At 47.3% G+C, this 24,112-nt stretch overlaps 1 protein-coding gene across 2 annotated transcripts in view; it reads right to left on the minus strand.

Annotated features, from left to right (window-relative positions):
• Positions 1 to 24,112, minus strand: part of FHOD3 (formin homology 2 domain containing 3) — a 518,587-nt gene that overhangs the window by 171,648 nt on the left and 322,827 nt on the right. For both annotated transcript variants that reach the window (XM_061130778.1, XM_061130777.1), the window contains exons 7-9: positions 17,354 to 17,465; positions 9,612 to 9,706; positions 2,443 to 2,586 (exon numbers count right to left, since the gene is read on the minus strand). In XM_061130778.1, the coding sequence (XP_060986761.1) occupies positions 2,443 to 2,586; positions 9,612 to 9,706; positions 17,354 to 17,465 (351 nt within the window). The remainder of the gene's footprint in view (positions 1 to 2,442; positions 2,587 to 9,611; positions 9,707 to 17,353; positions 17,466 to 24,112) is intronic.

Raw genomic sequence — 24,112 nt, forward strand, 5'->3', positions numbered from 1 at the left:
GATTTTCTCCCTTCAACAAGTAGAATGTGTCCTTGAGCCAGCTGAATCTTCAGACATGAAAGTGACTCAGCTATTCACCAGAGTTGAATCAGAAGACACAAGCAGCCTCTATGAAAAACTTAAGAAGGATCCTGACGCTTTAACTCTGCTGGCCCCAGCTGTCGGACACATAATCATTTCTTTTGACCACACAGAATCTCAAGCTATAATCATACAAGCCCCTGGTTGAGCAGAGATTGAGCTTCTGAACAGGAGTTAAGGGGGTGAGGAAGGGAGGTGTCTGTATTGGGGAAAGTCCGTCTTCTACAGTCCTGTGAGCCAGTTGTCTATTCCCTTCTTTCTCCATCTTTAGTATTCTTACCGTACCCCTATGTTATCCTGTCTTCCATACCCCTCCATCACTCACTGATAATGAAACATGAAAGTGTGAGCAGATAACTGGGTGACTAAGTGAGGCTTCGTTGGAGGAGAGGGTGCCCTAAGCAGGAGCACAGAGAGCTGGCCGGCTGTGGGGAGCTTTGCGTTCTGACCGCAGACTTTCTGACTCAGTTTCCTCTGATTTCTCCTAAGATCCTACAAAGATAATTCTGCTTGTCACTTGTGAGAGTAACTTTTAGGAAGTAGTAAGTTACATGTCAGTCTCTCCACTTCTACCCAGCGAAGATTACAGTGGAGCCATTTAGCTGGGAAATACCTCTCCTAGGACGTCAGCTTTATGTGCACACAGATTTATGAACAAAGCTGTTCATCATAACAGCATTTATAATTGCAAAACCTTGGAAGTCATCTAAATCTGAACAAAGAGAAACTGGTTATATGTATTACGGTACTTGCATACAAACAGGATATTATGTTTCTAATAAAACAAAATTCTTGAAGATGATTCAATGACAAAATGGTTCAAACATATTTACTAATAAAAATTCAGTACACAACACTGTATACAGACTACTGTCCCCAAAATTAATGTTGTTCTTGCTTAGCCACTAAGTTTTGTCTGACTCTGTTGTGACCCCATGGACTGCAGCCTACCAGGCTCCTGCGTCCATGGGATTTTTCCAGGCAAGAGTACTGGAGTGGGGTGGCATTCTCTGGAGTTGACAGTCTATACATACACAAAAAAAAGGCTAGAAAAACAGACTAATATGTTAACCACAGTTAGTAAATAAAATTATGGGTGATTTCTTTATCTTACATTTTTTGGTATTTTCCAAATATTCTCCAAAGAGTACATACTTGTAGCAAAAGGAAAACAAAAAACAGAAAAAACACCACAGGGACTTCTCTGGTAGTCCAGTGGTTGAGAATTCACCTGCCAGTGGACAGGAGTTTGATCCCTGGTCCGGAAAGATTCCACATGTCACGGGGCAACTAACCCCATGCACCACAACAACTACCCACGCTCTAGAGCCTGTGAGTCACAGCTACTGATGCCCAGATGCCCTAGAGCCCATGTTCCACAATCGGAGGAGCTTTCTATCACCACAACTACAGAGTAGCCCTTGCTTGCTGCAACTAGAGAGGAAGGGCCTGCGTGCATTAACAAAGACCCAGCGATCTGCTGGAGAAGGGATAGGCTACCCACTCCAGTATTCACGATCTTCCCTTGTAGCCCAGCTGGTAAAGAATCTGCCTGCAATGTGGGAGACCTGGGTTCAGTCCCTGGGTTGGGAAGATCCCCTGGAGAAGGGATAGGCTACCCACTCCAGTATTCACGAGCTTCCCTTGTGGCCCAGCTGGTAAAGAAACTGCCCGCAATGCAGGAGACCTGGGTTCAGTCCCTGGGTTGGGAAGATCCCCTGGAGAAGGGAAAGGCTACCCATTCCAGTATTCTGGCCTGGAGAATTCCATGGACTGTATAGTCCATGGGGTCACAAAGAGTTGGACACAACTTTCACTTTTTCACTTTTCAGAGTTGCCAAAAATAAATAAAATAATTAAAAAAAATTTTTTTAAATACCATGATGAGGCAAGAGACAAGGCAGAAGAAAGTGAAAAGTTTAGTGTCTCTAATAGCATTTTTCCCACATTTTCATTCCGCACTGGACTCTACAAAGTATGTAGAGCCTGCCGGAAGCTCTACCGGCAGGATAGGAAACATGCTTTCCATGCCTCTCTCTCGCTCTTTCTCCCCCCTCAAGAATGAATGTTCTTTAAAATAGCAATCACTCAATCAATAAGCAAGCAAGCTACCAATAAGGGATTCTCACACTGGAGTGTCCTCAGAATTACCTGGAGGGTTGTACAACACAGATCTGGGCCCAGCCTCTGAGTTTCTGCTTCAACAGGTTTTAGGTGGGGCCTGAGAACTTGCATTTTGGCAGCTCCGAGGTGTTGTGAATGCTGCCACACTGCATGCAGAACCACTGGTCTAGAGGATGTTTATCTCGGCCTTTGATGTGTCTGAGCTGTACAAGGCCCTTAAAAGGCATATCCTCTTACCTCATAGATGTTCAACTGCTCCACCAAGTCCAGGTCAGTCCCTTTCTTGGTTAAGTGCCGCTGGGACACGGCTGCAATGCCCAGCTCCTCCAGGCAGTCCACCACATCGTAGAAGGTGTCTTGGTCGGGCAAACCGGACAAGGTCTGAATGAAGAACAGGACACAGTGTCTTAGGGGACTGTCACGGGACATTTTTTGCATGGTAGCCAGTGGCCACAAGTATAACAACTGGAGCAAAGCAAGACAGATGACAAGTTCATTGGAGAAAAAAGCTTCTTTAGTGTGGTAAGCAGACTGAACCCCAAGATCCCAACACCTGGGGTACAGGTGCTGTACAATCCCCCACTCTCATGATTAGGTGACATGACATGATAGGGCAAAGGTGAAAGGTCATTAAGGTCCCAAATCAGTTAAGTCTGAAAAAGGGGAGAGTAGCCAGGTGGGCCTCCCCTAATCAGGTGAGCCATTCAAAGGGGGTTAGGCCTTTTCTGAGCAGAGAGACCAGAAAAGACATTATCCTGTTGGCCCAGAAGAAGCTGCAAGCTGCCATGAGTCCCACAGCTGCAAGGAAGTGAGCTCTGCCAACAACCACAGAGGCTTGGAAGGGAAATCCAAGCTCCAGACGAGACGCCAGCCCTGGTTGACACCTTGACTGCAGTCTTGGGAGACTCAGCGGAGGGCCCAGTGGGGCAGTACCTGGGCCCCACCCCCATGGAAACTGCGAGATGTAAGTCTGTGATATTCCAAGCTGCTAACTTTGTGATAATTTGTTACATGGCAATCGGAAACTAACATACTAGAAACTCCCGTTAACATTGATCTACCAACAGCTGGAGTTAGAACAATTTAATGATTCCCTTTTCTTTCGGTTCTGTAGGCCTTCCCCTTGGTCTAAGATATTTACGGCAATGTGAGAAATTTCAAAGTGGCAACCAAGAGACAAAAAGATAACCCAGGATAGAAAAAGCCAACTTCTCTTTGGATTCTGCTTCTTTTTTTTTTAAATGTATTTATTTATTTTTATTGGTGGATAATTATTTTACAATATTGTGATGGTTTTTGCCATACATCAATATGAATCAGCCATAGGTATACACGTGTCTCCTCCATCCTGAACCCCCTCCCACTTTCCTCTCTACCCCATCCCTCCTAAAAGAAGGATGATATTCAGATCAGGCCTCTGCTTAGAGCTGGAAGGACCCTTGGGGTGATTTACTCAAAGCTCCTTATCTTATAAATGAGGGGGATGAGGGTGGGGAGGTAGCAGGAAGTTACTAAATAATAACTAATAAAACCCTGTGCTCAGACCTGCTATTCCAGTCTTCGTGCCTTCTAAACAAACTGCTCTGGCTTCGAATTTCAGACACAGAGCTTCATTCCCTGTTTATTTCACTATTATTGCATTTCAAAATTATTCTAAACATGGTGACTTGCCTTGAAAGGAAAAAGACCAATATTTTCTTAAGGATCATCTCATGGTACCAACTTCTTTTAACACTTCTATTTTGGGGTTATTAATATTGGAAAGAAATATCTCTGCTCCTAACCCAAGTAATGGCTATTTCCCTTCTATACTGAATGAAGAGGATACAACTCACTGCCGTTGAGACCAGAAACTAAAGAAAAATATCTGCGATGCAACAGCTTAATCCATCAGGAGCCCCAGCAAGGACACCAAACGGAAGGCTGTGAACCAGTCAGCAGCTGTGATAAATAAACAGGTGCTCACACCAAAGTGACCAAGTGTGCAAGCATATGTGGGTGTCTGCAGGTGCCAGGCAAGGCAGTCGCAACTGGGTTAGCAGACAGCAGTCCACTGACCTAACCTAAAAAGTACATACCCATCCACAGAACCTTCTCATCAGAACAAGTCCATCTTTTCTTTTACTGAATACTCTAGAACTTGTTAAAAGATGAAGGGAGGGAGGGACCTCCCTGGTTGTCCAGTGGTTACCAATCCACCTTCCAATGCAGGAGATGAGGGTTTGATCCCTGGTTGGGAAGGAAGATCCCACATGCTGCAGTACAAATAAGCCGTGTGCCACAGAAGAGAAGCCTGCACATGGCAAAGACGACACAGCACTGCCAAATAAATGAGCAAGCGAGCAAGTGTTAATTACTCAGTCGTGTCCGACTCTTTGCGACTCCATAGGCTGTATCCCACCAGGCTCCTCTGTAAATGGAATTCTCCAGGTAAGAATACTGGAGTGGGTTGCCATTCCCTTCTCCAGGGGAATCTTCCCAAGTCAGGGATCAAACCCAGGTTTTCTGCATAGCAGGCAGATTCTTTACTGTTTGAGCCAACAAGGAAGCACCCAAATAAGCCAAATAAATAGTAAATAAATAAAAGATGAGAAAGAGGGAAATGGTGACATAAAGGCCAGGGCAGGGCTAATGACCAGAGGTGCCCTGACTAACTGCTGACTGCCCATCACAGGTGAGCTGACATTCAGTGTTAGATCCCAAACTTTCTACACAGCGCGGGGTGGGGGCGGGGGTAGGATGGGCACAGAGAGAGGCCTCTGCTGTCTACTCAGCATCCAGCTCCCCTCCTTTCTTCTTCCCTTTTCTTCCCTGCAGAGAGTCAATCGAGATTCTTTCAGTCCAGGGGGTTAAATTCCTAGAACTAATCCTCATTGCGTTTGCAAGCCCGACCATGATGGGGTGGTAGGGGGATTACTGTTAAAAAATTAAACCATGGTCTATAGAACCAGACTCCGGGAGTCCTTGCTCAGTAAGAGGCACAGAACTGAGGGTATTGAGAAGTCATCTATCATGTCCACAGTGAAAATGCAGGCTTGTGCACATCCAGATGCCACCCCCTCTCACGTGTGGCCGTAGGGGAGCTGGCCTCGCACCACAATCAAAGATGGCTTGTCTCTCTGTCCGCACAGGGAGGGGGCTGTGCAGCCCAAAAACACACACTCACCTATTTTCAGTGGATTCTCTAACATGTTCCGCAAACTCTGACACACTCTCACCCCTCCTGGGCCCTGTCTTCTGATGTCTACCCTGACACTCATGGCCAACGTGCCTACTTCTGGCAATGGTGGCAGCCACTCCAGAAAACTCTGTGAGCAAATGTCTCTTGACACCTCCACTCTCAGACAACACTAGGGACCCCCTTCCCTGGTTTCTCTCAGACCTTGCCTTGCCAGGATTTGTGACAAGTAAATCTTTACAGCCCCTCTCAAAGGAGAAATCTCTGTCTTAGCCAACATTCTCTTTTCCTTTCCCTGGGTTTTCACTTATTCCATCAAATCCTTCTTGAGGGTTAAAACCAAGGTAGCAAAAGCCTATACACAAGTGTTCACTGCAGCAGGAACATTTGTGAAAGTCAAAAGCTGTGGACACCCAAATCTCCTTCAGTGGATGATGAGATAACAGATGGTGGTGTATTTACACAACGGAACATGACGCAGCAGTGAAGAGGAGCGAACTATTAATTCACCTAGTGACACAGATGAATCTCTAAGGCACTGTGCTGAGTGAGGGAAGTCAGCCTCAAACAGTTACATCCTGTATGGGTCCCACTTTTGAAATAACAGAACTGCAGTGCTGGAGAATAAATCTGTGGTTGTCAGGGACATGAGTAGGGGGTCAGGATGGCACTATAAAAAGATAACATGAGTGTGAGATTTTTGGGGAGACATGGAGCTATTCTATATGCTAATTGTGAAGGTTATCCATGACTTTATATGTTTTAGACCTTCCACAGCTAAATACCAAAAGAAGAGAGTTAATTTTACTGTATGATAACTTAAAAAGCCACATAGTCAAATCTAAAAACAAACACTCAGTGTGAATCCCATCAGGTTACTCACCCGCCGGGCTCCACTAGAGTAACTTCCCTCCCCAGGGTTCCCTGGTGTCGCCTTCCCTAAATGCTCCAAGCCAGCCCCACAGTGACACCTCTTGTTATTCATGTCCCCACCTGCCTCATCTGATTCTACAAGGTGATCAATATCTGAGCTCCCAAAGTGGGGGAGGCCCACTGAGAGGACTGCAGCTGGATTGAGACAGGACAGCACACAACTTCAGCTTGCAGGGTGAGAAATGGTTCGTTCCTGATGCTCACTCAATCTAGTGATGAGATGGAGGGGAGGGGAAGAGCTCAGGGGAGATTAGTCCGGATCTTGGAAACCCCTCATTAATGTATCTGTTTAACCAAGGGAGTAGACTTCAGTCTCAGAGCCCTGAGCAGGCTAGGATTTTGTACCCTTGCTTTGTCATAAAAATGTTAATGTTTTGAACTCCATATTATTAGGCTCTCTTCCATTTTGTTGAAAGAAAAATTAGAAAAGCAATACAATTTCCCAGATTTCAGAGTCTGCATTTTTTCCAGAGCCACATTAGCACGTCAACGCGTGATGATGTTTCGGGTCTCAGAGGACGTTACTCGCTGGAACGATCAATGTGACTAAAATTCAGCAAAACCAAACAAACCCAGTATGGGTGCCTGCTGGTCTTTCTGAGGAAAGGATGGCACCTGGAATTGTGTCCTTGGAACCTTCCCCTGGGCCAGGACTAACAAATATGGGATGGAACCGCCAGAAGAGAAAGAGTAAGCGAGGAATTCCTGGATGCTGGAGGCCATGTGGTGCCAAGGAGAGCGACACGCACTGGGTCCTGGCCAGTGATTGGCAGCAGAAGCCCAAGTCACATGGCTGCCGCCAGGGTCACTACTGAACCAAGCAAGGCCTCCACCACTATGTGAACACACCGCACAAGAGTGAAATGCATTTTTTTTTTTTTTTTGCTGTATTCAGTGTTTTCCAGTACAAGGTCAGTGACTGAAAATGACAGGAAATAGATGACCTTCATTTTCAAAAACCAACAGAAAATTGCTTTCAAATTTCATGCTAAATTAACTCACAAAGAGATTTGAAAATCAAAAACAAATTCTTAGGATTATCAACCAGAAAAGCGGTGTCCATTTCCCACCAGGACTGTAGGAAATTTCCCATGACCTCATCATCAACTGGCATTTCATTAAAAAGCAATCACTGCCCATGTAACCTGGAGAAAATGGCTTGCTGTTTAACTACATATTTCTTTCAAGCTTAGTAGGGTTAATGTCATTCATTTGTCAACTGGGGTCATACTACTGGGTTGGCCAAAAAGTTTGTTTGTGTTTTCCAGACCAGCTTAAGGAATAATCCGAATGAATTTTTGTGCCAACCTAATGGATTTAGGATTGTACCCTTTTCTGCCCAATTTTTGGAAACGAATTCCAAGTTTGCCACTTGCCTTTAGTTTTTATTGGTGGTTTTCATCTTGTAAATATGACCTTTTATAGTTTAATACAGTGAAGTATTTAAGTCCTTTTCTTTGGAATATTTTTGACTGGTTATATTATTAGACGAACCTTCACTGACCAGAGACCAATTGATCTTCACCTCTGTTTCTTCTTTTTATACAGTTTGGTGTGTTACATTGAACTTTTCAATCTTTCAGAAATTTATTTTGCTGTACAGTCAAAGCATGTTTTCATTTATTTCCACTTAGCAAAACCTCTCTCCGTCATAAATGACGCTGACCATCCCCTATGGATTTCAATTACAGGGTGCATTGCATGTACATTGAGGTCTGTTTCCAGCCTCTCTGCTTCAACCATCTGCCAAGGAAAAAGTCAGGACCACGTTGTTTTAATCCCTCAAGTTTACACAACATCTTGATATCTAGCAGAATTACTTCTCATAATTACGTTGCTTTCTACCAATTCATATTTCTTAGTTCATATTTCTCCAAATGTATTTCAGGAAGAGATTCTCAGTCCTTTCTGAAGAACTAACCATCACTGCAGTTGGTCCTTAGGCTTGTACCTGGCACCCTGGGAAGTATAAAGGCAGGGCCTTAGGGTGGCTGATGTGCTGTCTGGGGTTCGGGGCGAAGATAACCATCCCACCCTCCCTCAGTTATTAATAAGGAAGGGCCAGGCCACCGAGGGAACCCTAGTCCTGAGAGTGGACTGTCCCTGGTCAGCTAAGTGGAAAAAAATGAGTAAAACTTGTTCATCTACATTCTTAAGGAAAAATGTTAAGGGGACATCTTGATAGGAAAAGTAGCCATAAAAGTCTTGCTACCCTCTTTCTGGTTTCATTAGAAAAACTAAAGTCTAGAAACTTTTCAGACAACTCGGGCCTTCACATGTATGAACACCAGAAGAGGCATGCTGAAGCGTGTTCCAGCCACCAGCATGGGGGGTGTACATGGTGTGGGCTTCTTCAGAGGGAAAATTTTAGGTTTTTCACATGTACTAGTTCCCTTGGGCTGCCATAACAAAGTACCACAAACTTAGTGGCTTACAATGACTGAAATTAGGTACGAAACTTGGTAAACTGTAAGCTGAAGACCAATTACATGGGCCATAGACACTGTCTGAACACTGACTGTCTCTCCAGATGGATCCCTCTGTGCTTCTGGGGGTAAGGTTGGCTGAGCCATGTTGTGGGACCTCGATGAAGGCAAGCACCTTCACGGGCTAGATGGAGGGAACAGCATTAAAGCCCCGTGCTTCAGTCCCGGCTATTCCGCCTTGGTGCTGCTGCAGGCTCAGCATGAAGATCTGGGAGTTGGAGGGCAAAGTCACTGCAGATGAACGGGAGCAAGAAGCTTTCAGGACCAGCAGCCGGACAGAGCCGCCCCAGGGGACCTCTCTGGCCTGGTCTGCTGATGGCCACACTGTTCACTGGCTGCACAGACAACCTGGCGCAAGTGTGAAAGGTGACCATCGGCACCCACCAGAAACATGGCAGACCTTCAAAAATGAAAAGCCTGGTTTTGGAAAGATAAAAAAGGTGTCGGCTGGGCTGTGCTACCCCTGAAGGCCCTAGGGGAGGGCCCTTCCTTGCCTCATCTGGGGCCGGCTGCTGGCAATCCTCAGCATCCTTGGTGGTCCTCAGCTGGCAGATGCATCACTCCAACCTCCAGTCCTGCCTTCAAAGGCCGCCTTCCTCATGGACGAGTGTGAACGCTGTCTCCCCTCTGTGTGTCTCTTCCTTCCTCTTCTTATAAGGACACCAGTCCTACTGGATTAGGACCCACCCTAATGACCACATCTGCAAAAATCCCATTTCCAAATAAGACCACATTCACTGGCTCTGGGGTCAGGACTTCAACGTCTTCTGCGGGAGACATAATTCAACCCACAACAAACATCAACCAACCTTGTTCACTAAAGTCATCGCGTAAACCAGCAATTCCGTGTCGACCCCATCCTTTTCCTCCAGGATTTCCATGATATTGGACCAGGGTGTGACTCCTATGAATAAAGCAAAAATCATGAGAAACAGCAATTCAGGACTCCTTATCCAACTCACATCACAGTTTATCCAGACTCATCACCCAATGACAGTAATGCCTTTCACCAAATTTCAAAGCATGACTCTGTACATCCTTCCAACGAGGTGATGATATGCTGTGTCATCCTTGTCTACTTGAAAATGTATATTCCTCATGTAGGATGCCTATTAGTTTGCTTGAAAAGTCCCCTTTATACTAAATAGGCAATTGTTTAAAAAATCCAAGTATATGCAGCTTTTATAGACCATGCATTTTACTCTCCGAGTATGGAAATGTTCTGGAAGTACTCTCTGTGTGTGTCCATCTCCTGCAAGGAAAGAGGATTCAGGAGAGCTTTACAGTCACTCAAGCAAAGGACTCAAAACAGTAACAGTGAAACGTCCGTCTAGCAAACATTTCCAGAACAGAAGTATATTATCTCTATTCTATCAAGTCACAAATACTATTTAGGCATCAACCAGGTACAAGGAATTGGGTCTCTAGAAGGTGGCCCTCAAAAGGTCTACAGTCAAACGGAACAGTCAGGCACAAACACAGAACACATGTCAGCACAGGGTAAAAGCAATTAGAAGGCAAAGCGCTTAGCCACGTCTGTCACTCAACAAGGGAGGTCTGTCTTTTGAAGTGAGATGGTTGAGGAGGGTTTGGTGCAAGAAGTGACTCCTCAGTGAGACTGGTGGTGGAAGCTCATGGAGGTTGTCCCACGGCTCCAGGGAGGGCAGGAAAACCCTGCATGTTCAGGATCACCGAGCCAAGGCCAAGGCCACAAGGGGGACACACACGCAGACATGATTTCCTACACTGGGGATAAACATCTGCGGTGAAGTGTTGCCTTGCCCTTGGCAAGGTGGTGTGGAACACGCAGCTCTTTCCTGGTTTCTCTATAAAGATCTCGAAGGGATATTGCCTATTTTTGCTGATAAAAGTAAATTCTGAAATAACTTGAAACCAGTGGGGTTTCAAATGCTGATTCTTGGATGGGTTATGTAAGAGCTGATTTCCTGGTCTTGTGAACAAAAGCTCCCCCAGGGAAGTGATGGCATCTGTCTTGTCTCTCTGCCCTTGGCAGAGTGCCCGGCACATAGTAGGTGCTCAATAAAATGTCTGCTGACTAGTGAATGGGGATCTCTGAGAGGGCACAGGGTGGGTTTAAACTGGGGTAGTTTTTAAAGAACCAGAGAGTTCACTGCACACAGTAAGGAGACAGGACAGGAGAATTTAAAAAGGATGAGGCACCTACTGTACTACATGAAACACACAGATAAAATTTCATGTACAGGTCTGTTGGTGATCTCAGCAAGGGAAAAAAATGCCTTTTCTTTTGGGCTAGTTGCTCAGTTAGTCCAAACTAGAAATCTATGACAAAGCTTCTATGACCCTTTGTTACTCTGAACACAAAAGCAAGATCCTTTGAGTGCTAACTGCTGAATTATCTTCTTGCTGATATTTATCATCAAATTATCTTGACGTCCACACCTCTTCTTCATAGCCCAGCGAAGTAACCATTTCTGTCCTCAAGATAATCAATGTGGTCAGTAGGTCTCATTGTCTAAGTGTAGGTCAAGTGTTCTAAATGCCTCTGCTTGTGCTTATGAAAGGGCAACTTCTGTCACTCACACTCACACCCAACCTCAGTACAAAACATGAAAACATGAGTTCTACATGGGTAAAGAAAAGCCTGTCCAAGAAAGACAGCACTGATGCAAATAATTCCCAGTGGGACTCAGAGGCCCCAAAATGCTTCTTGGTTGCTTAATTTGGAGCCAAAGATGTCAAATGGGGCCTGTGGAAGGAGAGGAAGGAAGCAATGGCAAGCATCCCAGAGAGAGAGAGGTGAATGGTCTAACTCCTGTCTCTTTCTCTCTCTTATGCAGACACACGTATCTATGCACCACTTTATCCATTATAATGAAAGCACTCAAACAGGGGCTTCATTTAATAAAAAACATATTCGGGGCTCCTCTGGGGACTCAGTGGTAAAGAATCCACCTGCCAATGCAGGAGACATGGATTTGACTTGATCCCTGGTCTGGAAAGATCCCACATGCCACAGAGCAACTAAGCCCAGGAACCACAACTACTGAGTCTATGTGCCGCAAGTACTGAAGCCCTCACGTCCTAGAACCCGTGCTCCCCAACAAGAAAAGCCACCTCAATGAGAAGCCCATGCACCGCAACTAGAGAGTAGCCCCACTCCCCGTCACTAGAGAAAAGCCCACACAGCAATGAAGGTCCAGCACAGCCAAAATAAATAAAAAAGTTTAAAAAAGATATACACAAAAAGTGTTCTTCAGTTATAATATTTGATTCCCTTTTTATCATTTAAGGATTTCTTGAGTCTGGAAATTTGTATGTAATCAGACACTATGGGGATACATGTTCACTATCCTTTGACTGTTTGGGGACCAGAAAATAGGAAATTTTTAGAAGAATGAAGGGGAAGGTGAGGACACCTTCTAGTTCAACACAAATACCTTGTCAGGGCTCCAACTGGCCTTCATCAAGCACCAGCAGTTGTAGCTGTCCCAAGAGCCCGTCTGTCAGAACTAAATGATCCAGTTTCAGTGCCCCCCTCCATCCACACCTTCACTGCTCCATATGGGGTTTCGTGTGTGTATGTGTGGGTAGCAATTAACACTTTCCCTGGGGCTTCCCTGGTGGCTCAGATGGTAAGGAATCTGTCTGCAATGCAGAAGACCCACGTTCAATCCCTGACTCGGGAAGATCCCCTGGAGAAGGCAATGGCCACCCCACTCCAGTATTCTTGCCTGGAGAATCCCATGGACAGAGGTTACAGTCCATGGGGTCACAGAGTTGGACATGACTGAGCAAATAACATGTGTGGGTAGGGGGTGGCCCTGTATTAGACCATAAACCACATGACCTTCCCCCTTCACATAACAGAGAACAAAGTTGAACAGAGTAGTGGAATGAACAGAGGCTCGGGGGAGGCATGTGAACTGGTGAGATAACATCTACCCTAGCGGCTGACTGTGAGGTGTTCCAGAGATATGGCGCTTTGTTGCCCCTCCTGAGTGCTGATGCAGAACATCAGGAGATGGTCACTTCCTTCATCATCACTGTCCATCTCTCTCCAACTCCACCTCCAGCACTGGAGTGAGTATAGGATCTATGACAGCCTGGTTTCTCTCTGAAGTTCGAAGGCACATGATTGGCACTTAAATATTTCTTTGCGACCCCATGGACTGCAGTCTACCAAGCTTCTCCGTCCATGGGATTTTCCAGGCAAGGGTACTGGAGTGGGTTGCCATTTCCTTCTCCAGGGTATCCTCCCAACCCAGGAATCAAACCCAGGTCTCCTGCATTGCAGACAGACACTTTACCCTCTGAGCCACAGGGAAGCCCTAAATATTTGTTAAACAAATGAATTTTATATGAAAAACGCTTAGAACGGTGTCTGTTGTGTGACAGGCACTTGGCCAGCAGTAGCTGTCACTGAGAGGAGGTGGTGGCCAGGGGACGCCCATGCTGCCCCCCAGGCCTGCCCCGCAGGCTTCCTGGCCAGGCCCCCTCCTCCCAGCAAACCACGTCACCCCACTCTCAACCCAGAATTAGTAAGCACAGGATAAACTGCTCAATACTCCTGTCCTCTTACTCTCTTCCAAGTCTCTGTATTAAACCCCAAAGAAAATAAAATATTTTGCATGACGCCTTGTATGCGAGTTGGTCTAACACTCAAACACAAGGTCCCAGAGCCGTGTTCCACGTCTTTCACTGTGACAGATGAACACTTAACGAATACGCTTCTGCTCCAGACAACCATGGAAACAGCTTGAGTTCTGTGCACTCTGACCTCTGCCATGCTCAGTGCAGTCTTCACAGAGCAATGTACCCTTGAGCACAAGTCAGAGACAAGATGGCTGGAAAGGATGTCTGGATTCTCCACCCACCTCCCCAACCCCGTTAATCATGTGTGAGACACATGTTTAAAAATTATGTCATAGCTCATCACCTCACATTCAAATGAAAAATGGCACCTCTTCAAAAGCAGTGCTGAACCCAGATTAGCAGTACTCAAGATTTATGACTGAAATTTCAAAATAAGGTACCCCATCTGGTCACTTACCCCCACCCTCTGTCTGGGAGGGAAACCCAAACAGTCAGAGGGAGGGGCACCCTGCCCAGGGGAGCAGGGGGTTCTCGACCAGTTTCCTGCTAATCACTAGAGTGAAGAAGTCTTTGATGATGGCGGAATGACAAAGCAAAGCCTTCCCATGGGCTTCCGTGACTGCTTACTGCCATTCTCTCTTCCTGCCTGGCCCTGTCCACTAGGAAGGGAAAGTGACTTGAAGACACATGCAAAGGAGAAGACGTGCCGGCAGTCTGCACAGACAGGTATGACCCTGAGCCATGCCTTAGAGACTAACTCAAATCCATGGTTTCATTCTAGCACCTGAGCCTAAGTGCCAACTGCCACGATCAAATGGGGCCCTTTTAATTTTCATTAATTCATACATATTTATTAGTCCCTATGATACACCTAAATCCCTCAGCTTTTATTGCTGCTCCCTAACTGGCCCACTGTTGGCAGAACAGCGATCTGTCCATCCATGCTCACCAATGAACCTTTCCCATTAACCCATGTGTGGGATGCGCTGTTTATACAGCAATCAGAGGAATTTGTTCTTGGACAACTTCATTTGCTAGTAATTTCTGAGAACTTGTGGCTCACTTGTTGACTTTCCTTGCTGATTCTCTAAACCTACCATTTCTCATCACCCAAAAGAATTCCTTTCTACTAAAAAGGTATGCACATTAACAGGCCCATTCTCCACCCTAACCTCCAAAAGAATGAGTCCAAAACCACCTTGAGGAGTCACATTTATGGTGGATTTATAAACTTGTGTAGAAATGGACGTACTCAGCTGGCCCTTGGTCACCTCTGGCATGTCTACCTACTCGCTTGCTCCAGTCCAGAGGGACTGGAGAGCAGCTTCTCAACCTGCCAGGTGGAAACACACCTGCAAGTCATGCTTCCCTCTGCAGAACAGCATGACATATTTATGTGTGCAATTCCAGCACAAAGTTCAGGAACAGTTTTACTAGCAGTAATATAGGATGGTGTTATATATATGTGTTATAATGTCATGGCCAAGACCACACATGTCATAGACAAATATGCGACTGAACCACACATGATAAGCTATGGCTGAGTTTTTCCATCAGTGTTGATCCTTTTTGTTCTCAGCTGCTAGTGCTCAGTAGCAGCCAGATGACAATACTTTCCAAAAGCTTAAGAAATTTCATTGGAAAACCATGAGGTTGGGAAAACAATCCATTCACTGTTATGACTTTATTTTTACAAATTGGGAAAGAGCGGCCATCGCTTTGTCTTGGGGGAGAGAGTACAGCTGAGTGTACAGCTGGGCCTGCAGGTGGATACTTTGGGGTTGGCTGCTTTCAGGATCACTCCTTTACCCCAAATGGTCTCTCCATGAGATATGCATGAGGAAGGACGCTCTGAGCTCCCAAACCAGTGAAGTCAAGCGAGAACCTCAAGGTCATAAGAAGGTTGTCTGCTCTAACACGGCCCACATGACAAGGGCCCAAGGGTTACCTGAAATTTAGGATAGGAAAATGAAGAATCTGCTAGTTATCCTAAAGTAACTCAAAGAGTTGGAGAATACAGTATGAATCTTCTTCCAAGGAGGAATGAAAGTATCAGCTTCACTCTCTTCCCAAACATCCACCTTTGACCCTCAGCCCTGGACTGGCCTTGGGAAAGCCCACCCTGGCTTCTGAGTCATTGGGAGCCTTCATTAGGATCCTCAAGGGGTCCCCGTGATGTGCTTTAGGCCGTGAGGGTCTTCATGCTCATGTTTCAGATGGCAACAAGCCTGGGCAGAAAAACCTGCCCCAATCTGCCATCAGCCTTCCAGACTCACAGCCCCTGATCACACACTAGGACTGTCTCTGCGGTACATGCACACGCAGGCCTAGAGTTGCCTCCCTCCTGCACTCCACCATGCTGGGGACTGACATCTGCCCGTGAGTGTGTGGGAAATGTGCAGAAGCCCAGTTCATGGTCCTGGATGACTTTCATTAACTTATATTCAAACTTTCACAGCAATTAGGAAGCTGCTTTCTTTCATCTTTGTATTCAGTCCTGAATGTGGGTCTCCGAACAACACTGAGTCAGAGACACAAGTGGTTTGAATCAGAGAAGGCTACATAGGCCTCTCATTTCTTTTCGTCAGTTGTCCCTGAGCTGACTTGTACATAAACATGTGTGTCCATACATACATACAACCATACACCAACATGTTAACAGCGATTCTGTCTATCTGGTGAGACTACAGGTAAATTTTTATGGTCTTCTTTACACTGTTTTTTCCAAATTTTCTACAGAGTATTTCCATTATAAAAAGAAAATAATTAATGTTAACAAGTTTTTGTTCTTGTTAGAGTCTTTGTGGGGATGAAAATATTAATAAAAATGTCCTACTGAGGAACAAAACCTATTTGTTAGTCACTCAGTCATCTCCGACTCTTTGCAACTGCATGGAATGTAGCCCACCAGGCTCCTCTGTCCATGGGATTCTCCAGGCAAGAATACTGGAGTGGGTTGCCATGCCCTTCTCTAGGGGATCTTTCTGACCCAGGGATTGAACACTGGTCTCCTGCATTGCAGGCAGATTCTTTACCATCCAAGCTACCAGGGAAGCTGTTTAAAAGAATAAAACAAAACAAAAACCCACTTCAGAATCAGACTTCACAATACTAAAGGAGACACAGCATGTCATGCCGTAAACCAAATCCAAAGCTCCTTTGTCATCAGGTGTGCCGGCTGGCAGTAGGTCTTCCTGCTATGGGTAAGCCAGGTGCCGGGACACCCAGAGCCGACAGGCACCCCACCGTCTAGCAGGACACACACTCCTGAGAGAATGGGCAATGATAACAACACAGCAGAGATGAGGGGCACACGGGGCTTTGAAAGAATATGCTCATCTGATCCAAGGTAGGGCGGGCCTGGTGCAGTCTGGGTGGGAGGTGGGGGTGGCGGGTAAACAGGGACTGGATGCTGAAGGGTCAGTCCTAACCCTGTGGGCATTGGGAAGCCACTGGCAGGTTTCAGATAGAAAATGATGTGACCAAATTTGTGCTTTAGAAGAATCTTCCAATAACAGAGAGGCAGGTAGCATTTCAGGGAGGCAAAGGATATCTGGTGAGAGATGGTGAAGAAGATGCAAGGAATGTTCAAGGAACACTGTGGGGTGAGAGCCAATAAAGCAGGTGGGAGGGAGGGGAAGAGAGGAAGGAGCCAAAGTGACCCCAACAGGATGGGAAAAGAGGAGAACAAGCTGGTTCTGTGTGTTCAGTTGTGGGGGCTGAAGATGGAGCATAAAGATAAGCTGGAATCTGACCTGTCCTGCCTGGGTCAGCTAGGGGTGCTTTTCTTTCACTGTTCCCTCCTTCACCTAATCTTTATACATGTGCATCCTGAAACATCTGTTTCCTGATGTCAGAAGTCCACACAAAGGGAATTCTGTTCCTTCTTAATTCTGCTTTGAACATGGAAACAAAAAGTGGAAATCTTATATGAGACACTTTTACTTGGATGACATAGCGGGCAGGGATCACTCACCCCTTTTTGTGTCCACGGCAGAGATGGCCTGAATCAGGAGAGGTGCATTGGACTCCGAGTATTCCACAAAGACCAGCAGCAGCTTCAGGGCTGTCTTCACCACCAGGCGGAACTGCGGAGACAAGACACAACCATCGTGCAGGTGCAGATACAGCGGGGACGTCTGCAGGCTTCGTCCTGACAGAGCTGGAGCCCAGCCACTCTTCTCAGCAATTACGCAGATTCCTTCACTAGACACCTCAGAACGCAGGTGTCAGTATTAACCCCACTGCACGGATAAGTAAACTGAGGCCCAGAGTCTCCAACTCAAGATCCCACAGCTAGAAACGGAACCAGAATTTGAACCCAAGGTCTTTGGCCTCAGGGCTCACACAGGTTGTCTGTCAATACAGGAGGCGGCGGTTGCTGGGTTGGTAACTTCATTCTAACCAGACTAGATCATTATGACGTACAGCAATCAAATCTCATTTTTTTTCTGATGAAGAAGCAGGCATGGCAAGCTAAATGACTTGTCTGAGGCTGCAACAGGACGCTTGAACCAAGTCCAGGTTCTTAAAACTGCACAGGGAAGGCCATCTGGGTCCTCACCCCCACAGTCCTGGGCCCAGAGTACCACACTCATGAGGAGCCTCACTCAGCCCAGGGCCCCTCTTCATGGGGACTGAAGGTCACTTACCTGGAGAAATGCAGCCGCCACTGATCCCTAACTCACTCAGCCGCCGGGGGTGGGCTGTGGCAGCCTGGGGCTTCCAGCTCAGCCCCCCACCCCTCCCCACAGGCTTTGCCACTGCAATCTTGACTCATGTCTCCTTTCCTGCACCCCACTTCCTCCTTCTCAAAGAAATCACACACCACCTTCCTCCTGGAAACAGGTTCAAATCCCCCTTCTAGGAAACAGCATATCTGCCTCAGGGCTGCTCCTTGGGGGGGGCCTCCAGCAGGTGGCTGGCCAGTGCCCGCCTGCTCCCACCCCTACCCCATGGGCAGAAAGCACTCTCCTGGGGAGACAGGCTGCTGTGCATGGGGTCTGCGGGGCCGGAACCACACCTGGGCCAGAGCGGGCTCAGAGGTGTTTGCTCGTGGAATGAATGAATGACCCTAGCAGCCAATCAGCCCATATTCGCTCTCTGTGACTGCGGAGAACCGGCTCTAGGCACTCCACCAGCTCTGCAGGCCCAGGGACTCCTGCATGGCCAGGTGTGCACTTTAGGGGGGGATGTGGAGCCCTGCACATGCCGGGGGGACAGGGTGAAACCATCACCCACCCCAAGTCATTTCTCCAAATTTATGACCCCACCTCCCCCTCTCACCCCTTGTCTTCTGTCATCTCCCCTAGTAAACCAGCTGGCTTTTCCTCGATTCCATAGCTCTCTCCAGCCAGCACCACGGTTTCCAGCTCCCCTTCATAAGAAAATCGCTCCAAAGAGTTGCCATACTCCCTGATTCCCCTTCTCCATCCCATGGACTCCTCAACCCAATCTGACAGGGCTTCTATCTCCACGGCGCAGATTAAATTACTCTTGTCAAGGTTGCTGATGGCCTCCATGTTGTCCAGGCTTCCCTGGTGGCTCAGACGGTAAAGAATCTGCCTGCAATGCAGGAGACCTGGGTTCAATCCCTGGGTCAGGAAGATCCCCTGGAGAAGGAAATGGCAACCCACTCCAGTATTCTTACCTGGAGAATTCCACGGACAGCAGAGCCTGACAGGCTCATGGGGTCACAAAGAGTCAGACACGACTGAGTGACTAACACTTTCACTTCCCATAGTGTCCAGTGGTTACTCTTCTAGGCTCATTTTAGCTCAACTCTCAGCAGCACGTGACAATCAACTGCTCCCTCCAGAAGCAATTTCCTCATGACATGGCTGACCACAGTCTCCTCCCTAGGGGGCTACACTAGCTGACTCCTTCTAAGAAGCTCAACCTCCAGGTGTGGGGAGGCCTCAGAGTTCACTCCCCCATCCTGCTCCCTTGCCACACACTCTGTCCAGATGAGTTCATCCAGGCCCTTAACTGTAAATCCCATTTATGACTCAATGCCCTTCAGACCCGGCACCTGACCTCGCCACTCTTATGGGCCCTCGAGTTCAATGTAGCCCAAAAAGGACTCTCTCAATTTGCACTTGTGCTCATCCTGTCCCACCCACTACTTCCAGTGTGTTCCTTCCACAAGTCCACACCTCAGGACAAGGCCCCACCATTCACTCACTGCAAATGGGAGCCACCCTGCCCTCCTCCCTCCCAATTTCACAATGACTCTAACCATCAGGGCTGTCAGCAGCTGTCCCTGCCCTGACTCTGCCCACAGCTCCCTCTCCCTGCCCACCTGAGACCACCGTGAGAGCCTCCTCAGTACTTCTGGGCTTGTCACCTTGAAGCCCTTTCTCTAAACTTCAGCCGGAGTGACCCTGGCACTCTCAGCCCTCCACTGGCTCTGCATCACATTCAGGGTGGCGTCCAACCCTGAGAGCTTTTTGTCACTACCAAGCTCTCTGTCTTCATCCCCTGTCACTCCCCTTCTGCCCGGGGCACTCCCGTCAGCCACCTCTCTTTAGTCACGCGACAGTGTGTTTTTCACATACTGAAGCTTGTGCCTGACTCAAGAGTTTTCTCATTGGCTATTCCCTCACCAGTCACCACAGGACTGGCCTTTCCTTATCTTCCAGGTCTGAGAGATTCCCCTCGTGGGAAATAACCTTTCTGATGACTTCATCTAAAGGAGCCCCTTGGTCACTCACGTCAACCTGTTCTGTTTTATTCACGTCCTTTTTCGTGACCTGAAACTGTTACATACACGTTCACTCACCTGATACACGTCACGCCTGTCTAGAGCAGTGGGTCCCTTCCCCAGGGGATCTTCCTGACCCAGGAGTGAATCAGGGTCCCCAGTATGTCAGGTAGATTCTTTACCAGCTGAGCCACCAGGGAAGCCCCAGAGCAGAAGCCACCTGGTGGCGGAGATGCTGTTTTTTCTGACACAGCAGAAACCGCCTCTGCCTCCAAGGGGCTGCGGCGTCAGTACTGCACACGAAGGGCAGGCTGGAGTGCCCTCTTCACCAAGGCGTGGCTTGCAAACCCAACCACTAATGTGTGTGGAGCCAGTCTCAGCCCGCTCCGACCCCCGACGCCCCTCCAGCCCTCAGCAGGGCTGGGCCCCAACCCCGCAAGTGCACTCAAGACAAGCAGCGCCTTGGGCTGCCATCCGTCCGCCCTGCGACATCCTTATCAAATGGGACCTGAGTTCTGGTGAGGGCTCTGAACTCTCTAGAGCACATTCACCTTTTGTCACCCGCGTCCCACATTCTCTGTTCTCCCTAACTGGGAATAGACTAAATTCCAGAGTGTTTTTCTCCGCAACTACAAGGTGGGGGGTAGGAGAGGAAGGCAGGGCACAATCAACTGTGCTATCTTGGTACATGTAGAGCAGAAAAAATGTCTTCAAGTAAATAAAACAACCCAGCAAGCCCAGGCTTGGCGCCCTCCTCGGTGGGTGGACTATTATTATGTGGCTTAAGCCTCCTCGGTGCCTTCGTGGGAAAGAACCTGGCTGCTGCCCAGCCCATGGCCCCATCAGCTGGTCTCATCTGGGCTCCCTCCTGGGCATCTCTGTGGTCACGGGGCCTTGGCTGACAGGGTACCCAAGGACCCACTCTCCCTTACAAGGTTCTCTAAGCAAGAAACCACTGTTTTCTCGGGAAGCCTTCTTTCCCTATTAGTCTCAACATGCCTGTTCACGTCATCTTCTCCTTTGCTATGAAGGCTCTGCTTAGAGATCTTTTGCTGCTGTAATTTTATTTTTAAAAAATCCCTAAACTCTTCTGATTCATGATTTTAGGCTTCTGTGAATTTGGCTTCTACTCGGTCTAAGTTGATGTTTATGTGTGTTTGGAAGCTTTACTATGTAAAATTAATCACAAACATATTATATAGTTAAACTACTTTAGAAAAAAGAGTGCATTAGCACATTAATTTAATGGAAATGAACAGTACTAATTGCTAGCATGTCCCAACTAATCATCAAAACACAACCAGTGGAGCTCCTCTTCTGAAATACCTCATTAGCATTGTTGTACTGACTTGAAGGTAATAAGAATTCCTGACTTCAAAAGATTTCTACACCAAATGCTCATTTTTCCAGAATTCACTTAATTTGATGCCCTCAAGTATCTGGAATGCTATCAAAACCCCCTAAAACCTTGGAACAGCCACAATGGAGGCCACACAGCTATTCCTCCAAGTCCAAACACGCTGCTCATCATCTCAGAGCTCTTAAAAATCCGCTGTACTTACTCTAAGACACATTCTAGCAGGAGTGGCCACTGAGCTTCCTGACCTGCTGAGAAGAGGTCAACGAGAGGCTAGTGATGGACCAGGAGAGGCAGGCCCACCGTGGCAGCGGGAGCAAGGACCATGCATGAGGGGTGGGGAACACACGGCATGGATGCCAGCACACACACCACTACAAGGTTCAGACACTGGAGGCTTCTCAAAGGGCTGTGGCAGTGACCCTCCAATGACATTTCATCTCTGCCTGGTGCTCCTTCATGTTCTAAGGGGCAGTTTCATCACAAATAACTTACAGGCTCAAAATTCTGCCTATCTGTCTAGCACTGGGGGCAGTCACTAAGAACTGATTCTCATTCTTATGGAGCATGAACCACTTGAGAAGGTAAAGCAATTGGTCACAAAACAGTAACCTGGGCAACACGGAGTCAGTCTCAGAAGCAGTGGTTCTGAGACCAACCAGACGCTGGGGGGTGTAGATTCCCCACATCAGAGGGTCTGAGTGGCCCTTGTTAAGGCTATTGCAGAAGCAATTCAGAACCTGGATGGGGATGAGCTGGCCAAGCTATCTAAGGTCCTTCCCAATTCCAAGATTCTCTGATTCTTCTTTCAACGTCCTGAGTGCCTTCCAGATGCCTAGCACCCATTGAGGGTCCCTGGGGGGCGGGGGGGTCAGGAAGCTGTAGCCTTGCCTTTAAGGAGACAGTCATCCTGCTTTGGAGACAGGACACAGAACACCTCCAAGTGACATGGCTGAGAGCATTACCTGTGCCATGGGCCGTCAGAGTCAGGCTACTGAGGACGGAGAGCTACGTCCCAGAGCCAGGCCCTTACACTGGGGAGGAGAGGTGGTCGGACAGGCTCAGATCTGATCTAGCCAGCCTTCTGGGCTTCCAGGGACCCAAAGGGCGATGTGACAGCCTTCAGGTTCCTGCTTACACAAATAAGCCCATTTAATTTAGGGTTTGGAGGAACCACACGGAGGGGAGAGTCTACATTCAGCCTTTGGGCTACATATTACCTACTTTTATATACAGTCAACCCTTGAATAACATGGGTTTGAACTGTGCAGGTCCACTCATAGGAAGTTTTCTTTCTTTTTCAAAAGTAAATACTATGGTACTACATGATCCGCGGCTACTTGAATCCATGGGTGCGGAACCACGGGTACAGCACTGCGGATATGGAAGAACCGCAGATATGGAGAGTTGACTTTAATTTATACACCATTTTTCAACTCCTGGGAGGGTCTGGGTCTCTAACCTCTGCATAATTCAAGGATCACCTATAATTACATTCTAGGAAAAACTGGTACTCTATTTTAGTGCTGTCCATCATAATAAATTATGTTTTATGTTGCTTTAAACATGCCGCTAAATCACAGTATAGAACAGGAATCTGAGACAACCCTGTCACACGAGGACAGGAACACGCAGCCAGCGGTGAACTGTGCTTCTCATCAGTGTGAGCCTTACTCTCCACGGCAGCTGTTCCTCTCTGTTCCTACACAGCATAAAGCAGGGGGCGTGAGGCTTCCGAAGACCAGAGAGGCCCCACGGACAGCCCAGGACTGCAGTGTCACCTCCGTGTCAGGGAGGCGGGGACTGAGTAGGACGATGGTGTCCACAGGGCTTGCTGGCTTTGTTGTTGCTGTGGTTTAACTTTCCAGGTCAACAACCCACAAGGAGGGCGTGGAGTCAGCCTGTACAGAACCTGGTTGTCTAGGGTTTAGATAAAAGGTAACCACCAGTTGTTATGGAAAAGGAGTAAGAGGCAGTTCCTCAATAATTCTGCTCTTAAAAGCAAACTAGAGGGCTTCCCTGGTGGCTCAGTGGTAAAGAAACTGCCTGGGAATCCAGGAGACAAAGGTTCGATCCCTAATCCAGGAAGATCTCATATGCCTGGGGGGCAACTAAGCCCGTGAGCCACACTATTGAGCCTACAGTCTAGAGCTGGGATCCACAGCTACTGAAGCTTGAGCGCCATAGAGCCCACGCTCCGCAACAAACGAAGCCACCGCAACGAGAAGCGGGTGCACCACAGCTGGAGAGGAGCCCCAGCTCCTCACAACCAGAGAAAAGCCTGCACAGCAACAAAGACCCAGCACAGCCTGAAATAAACAGATACAAAAGCAAACTGGAACTCCCTTCAAGTTTTATGGTACTTAGAGAAGACCAAGAACTTCACCTAGCAGGTCAAATACGTTGCTTATGAAGTAGAAATCAAAGTATTCCCCCAAGTCTCCAAATTCCTACTCTTCTAAAAATTCAGCAACCATAGAAAGAAAACAATTTCCAAACCTCAGGATTTAAATTATAAAGGGGGTTTGAAAGACGTGCTTCATTCTCTCTGTTTCATTTCCACTTAAAAAAAAGCATAAGTACGTTATAGAAGTGGATGCTGGTTATTAAAACTGAATTAGAAATTGGAGGGTAACTTGATTCGCAAAGCTTTGCCACACAGTTTACAAGCTAAC

Source organism: Dama dama, chromosome 27 (assembly GCF_033118175.1).
Source record: "Dama dama isolate Ldn47 chromosome 27, ASM3311817v1, whole genome shotgun sequence".
NCBI classification, from domain to species: domain Eukaryota; kingdom Metazoa; phylum Chordata; class Mammalia; order Artiodactyla; family Cervidae; genus Dama; species Dama dama.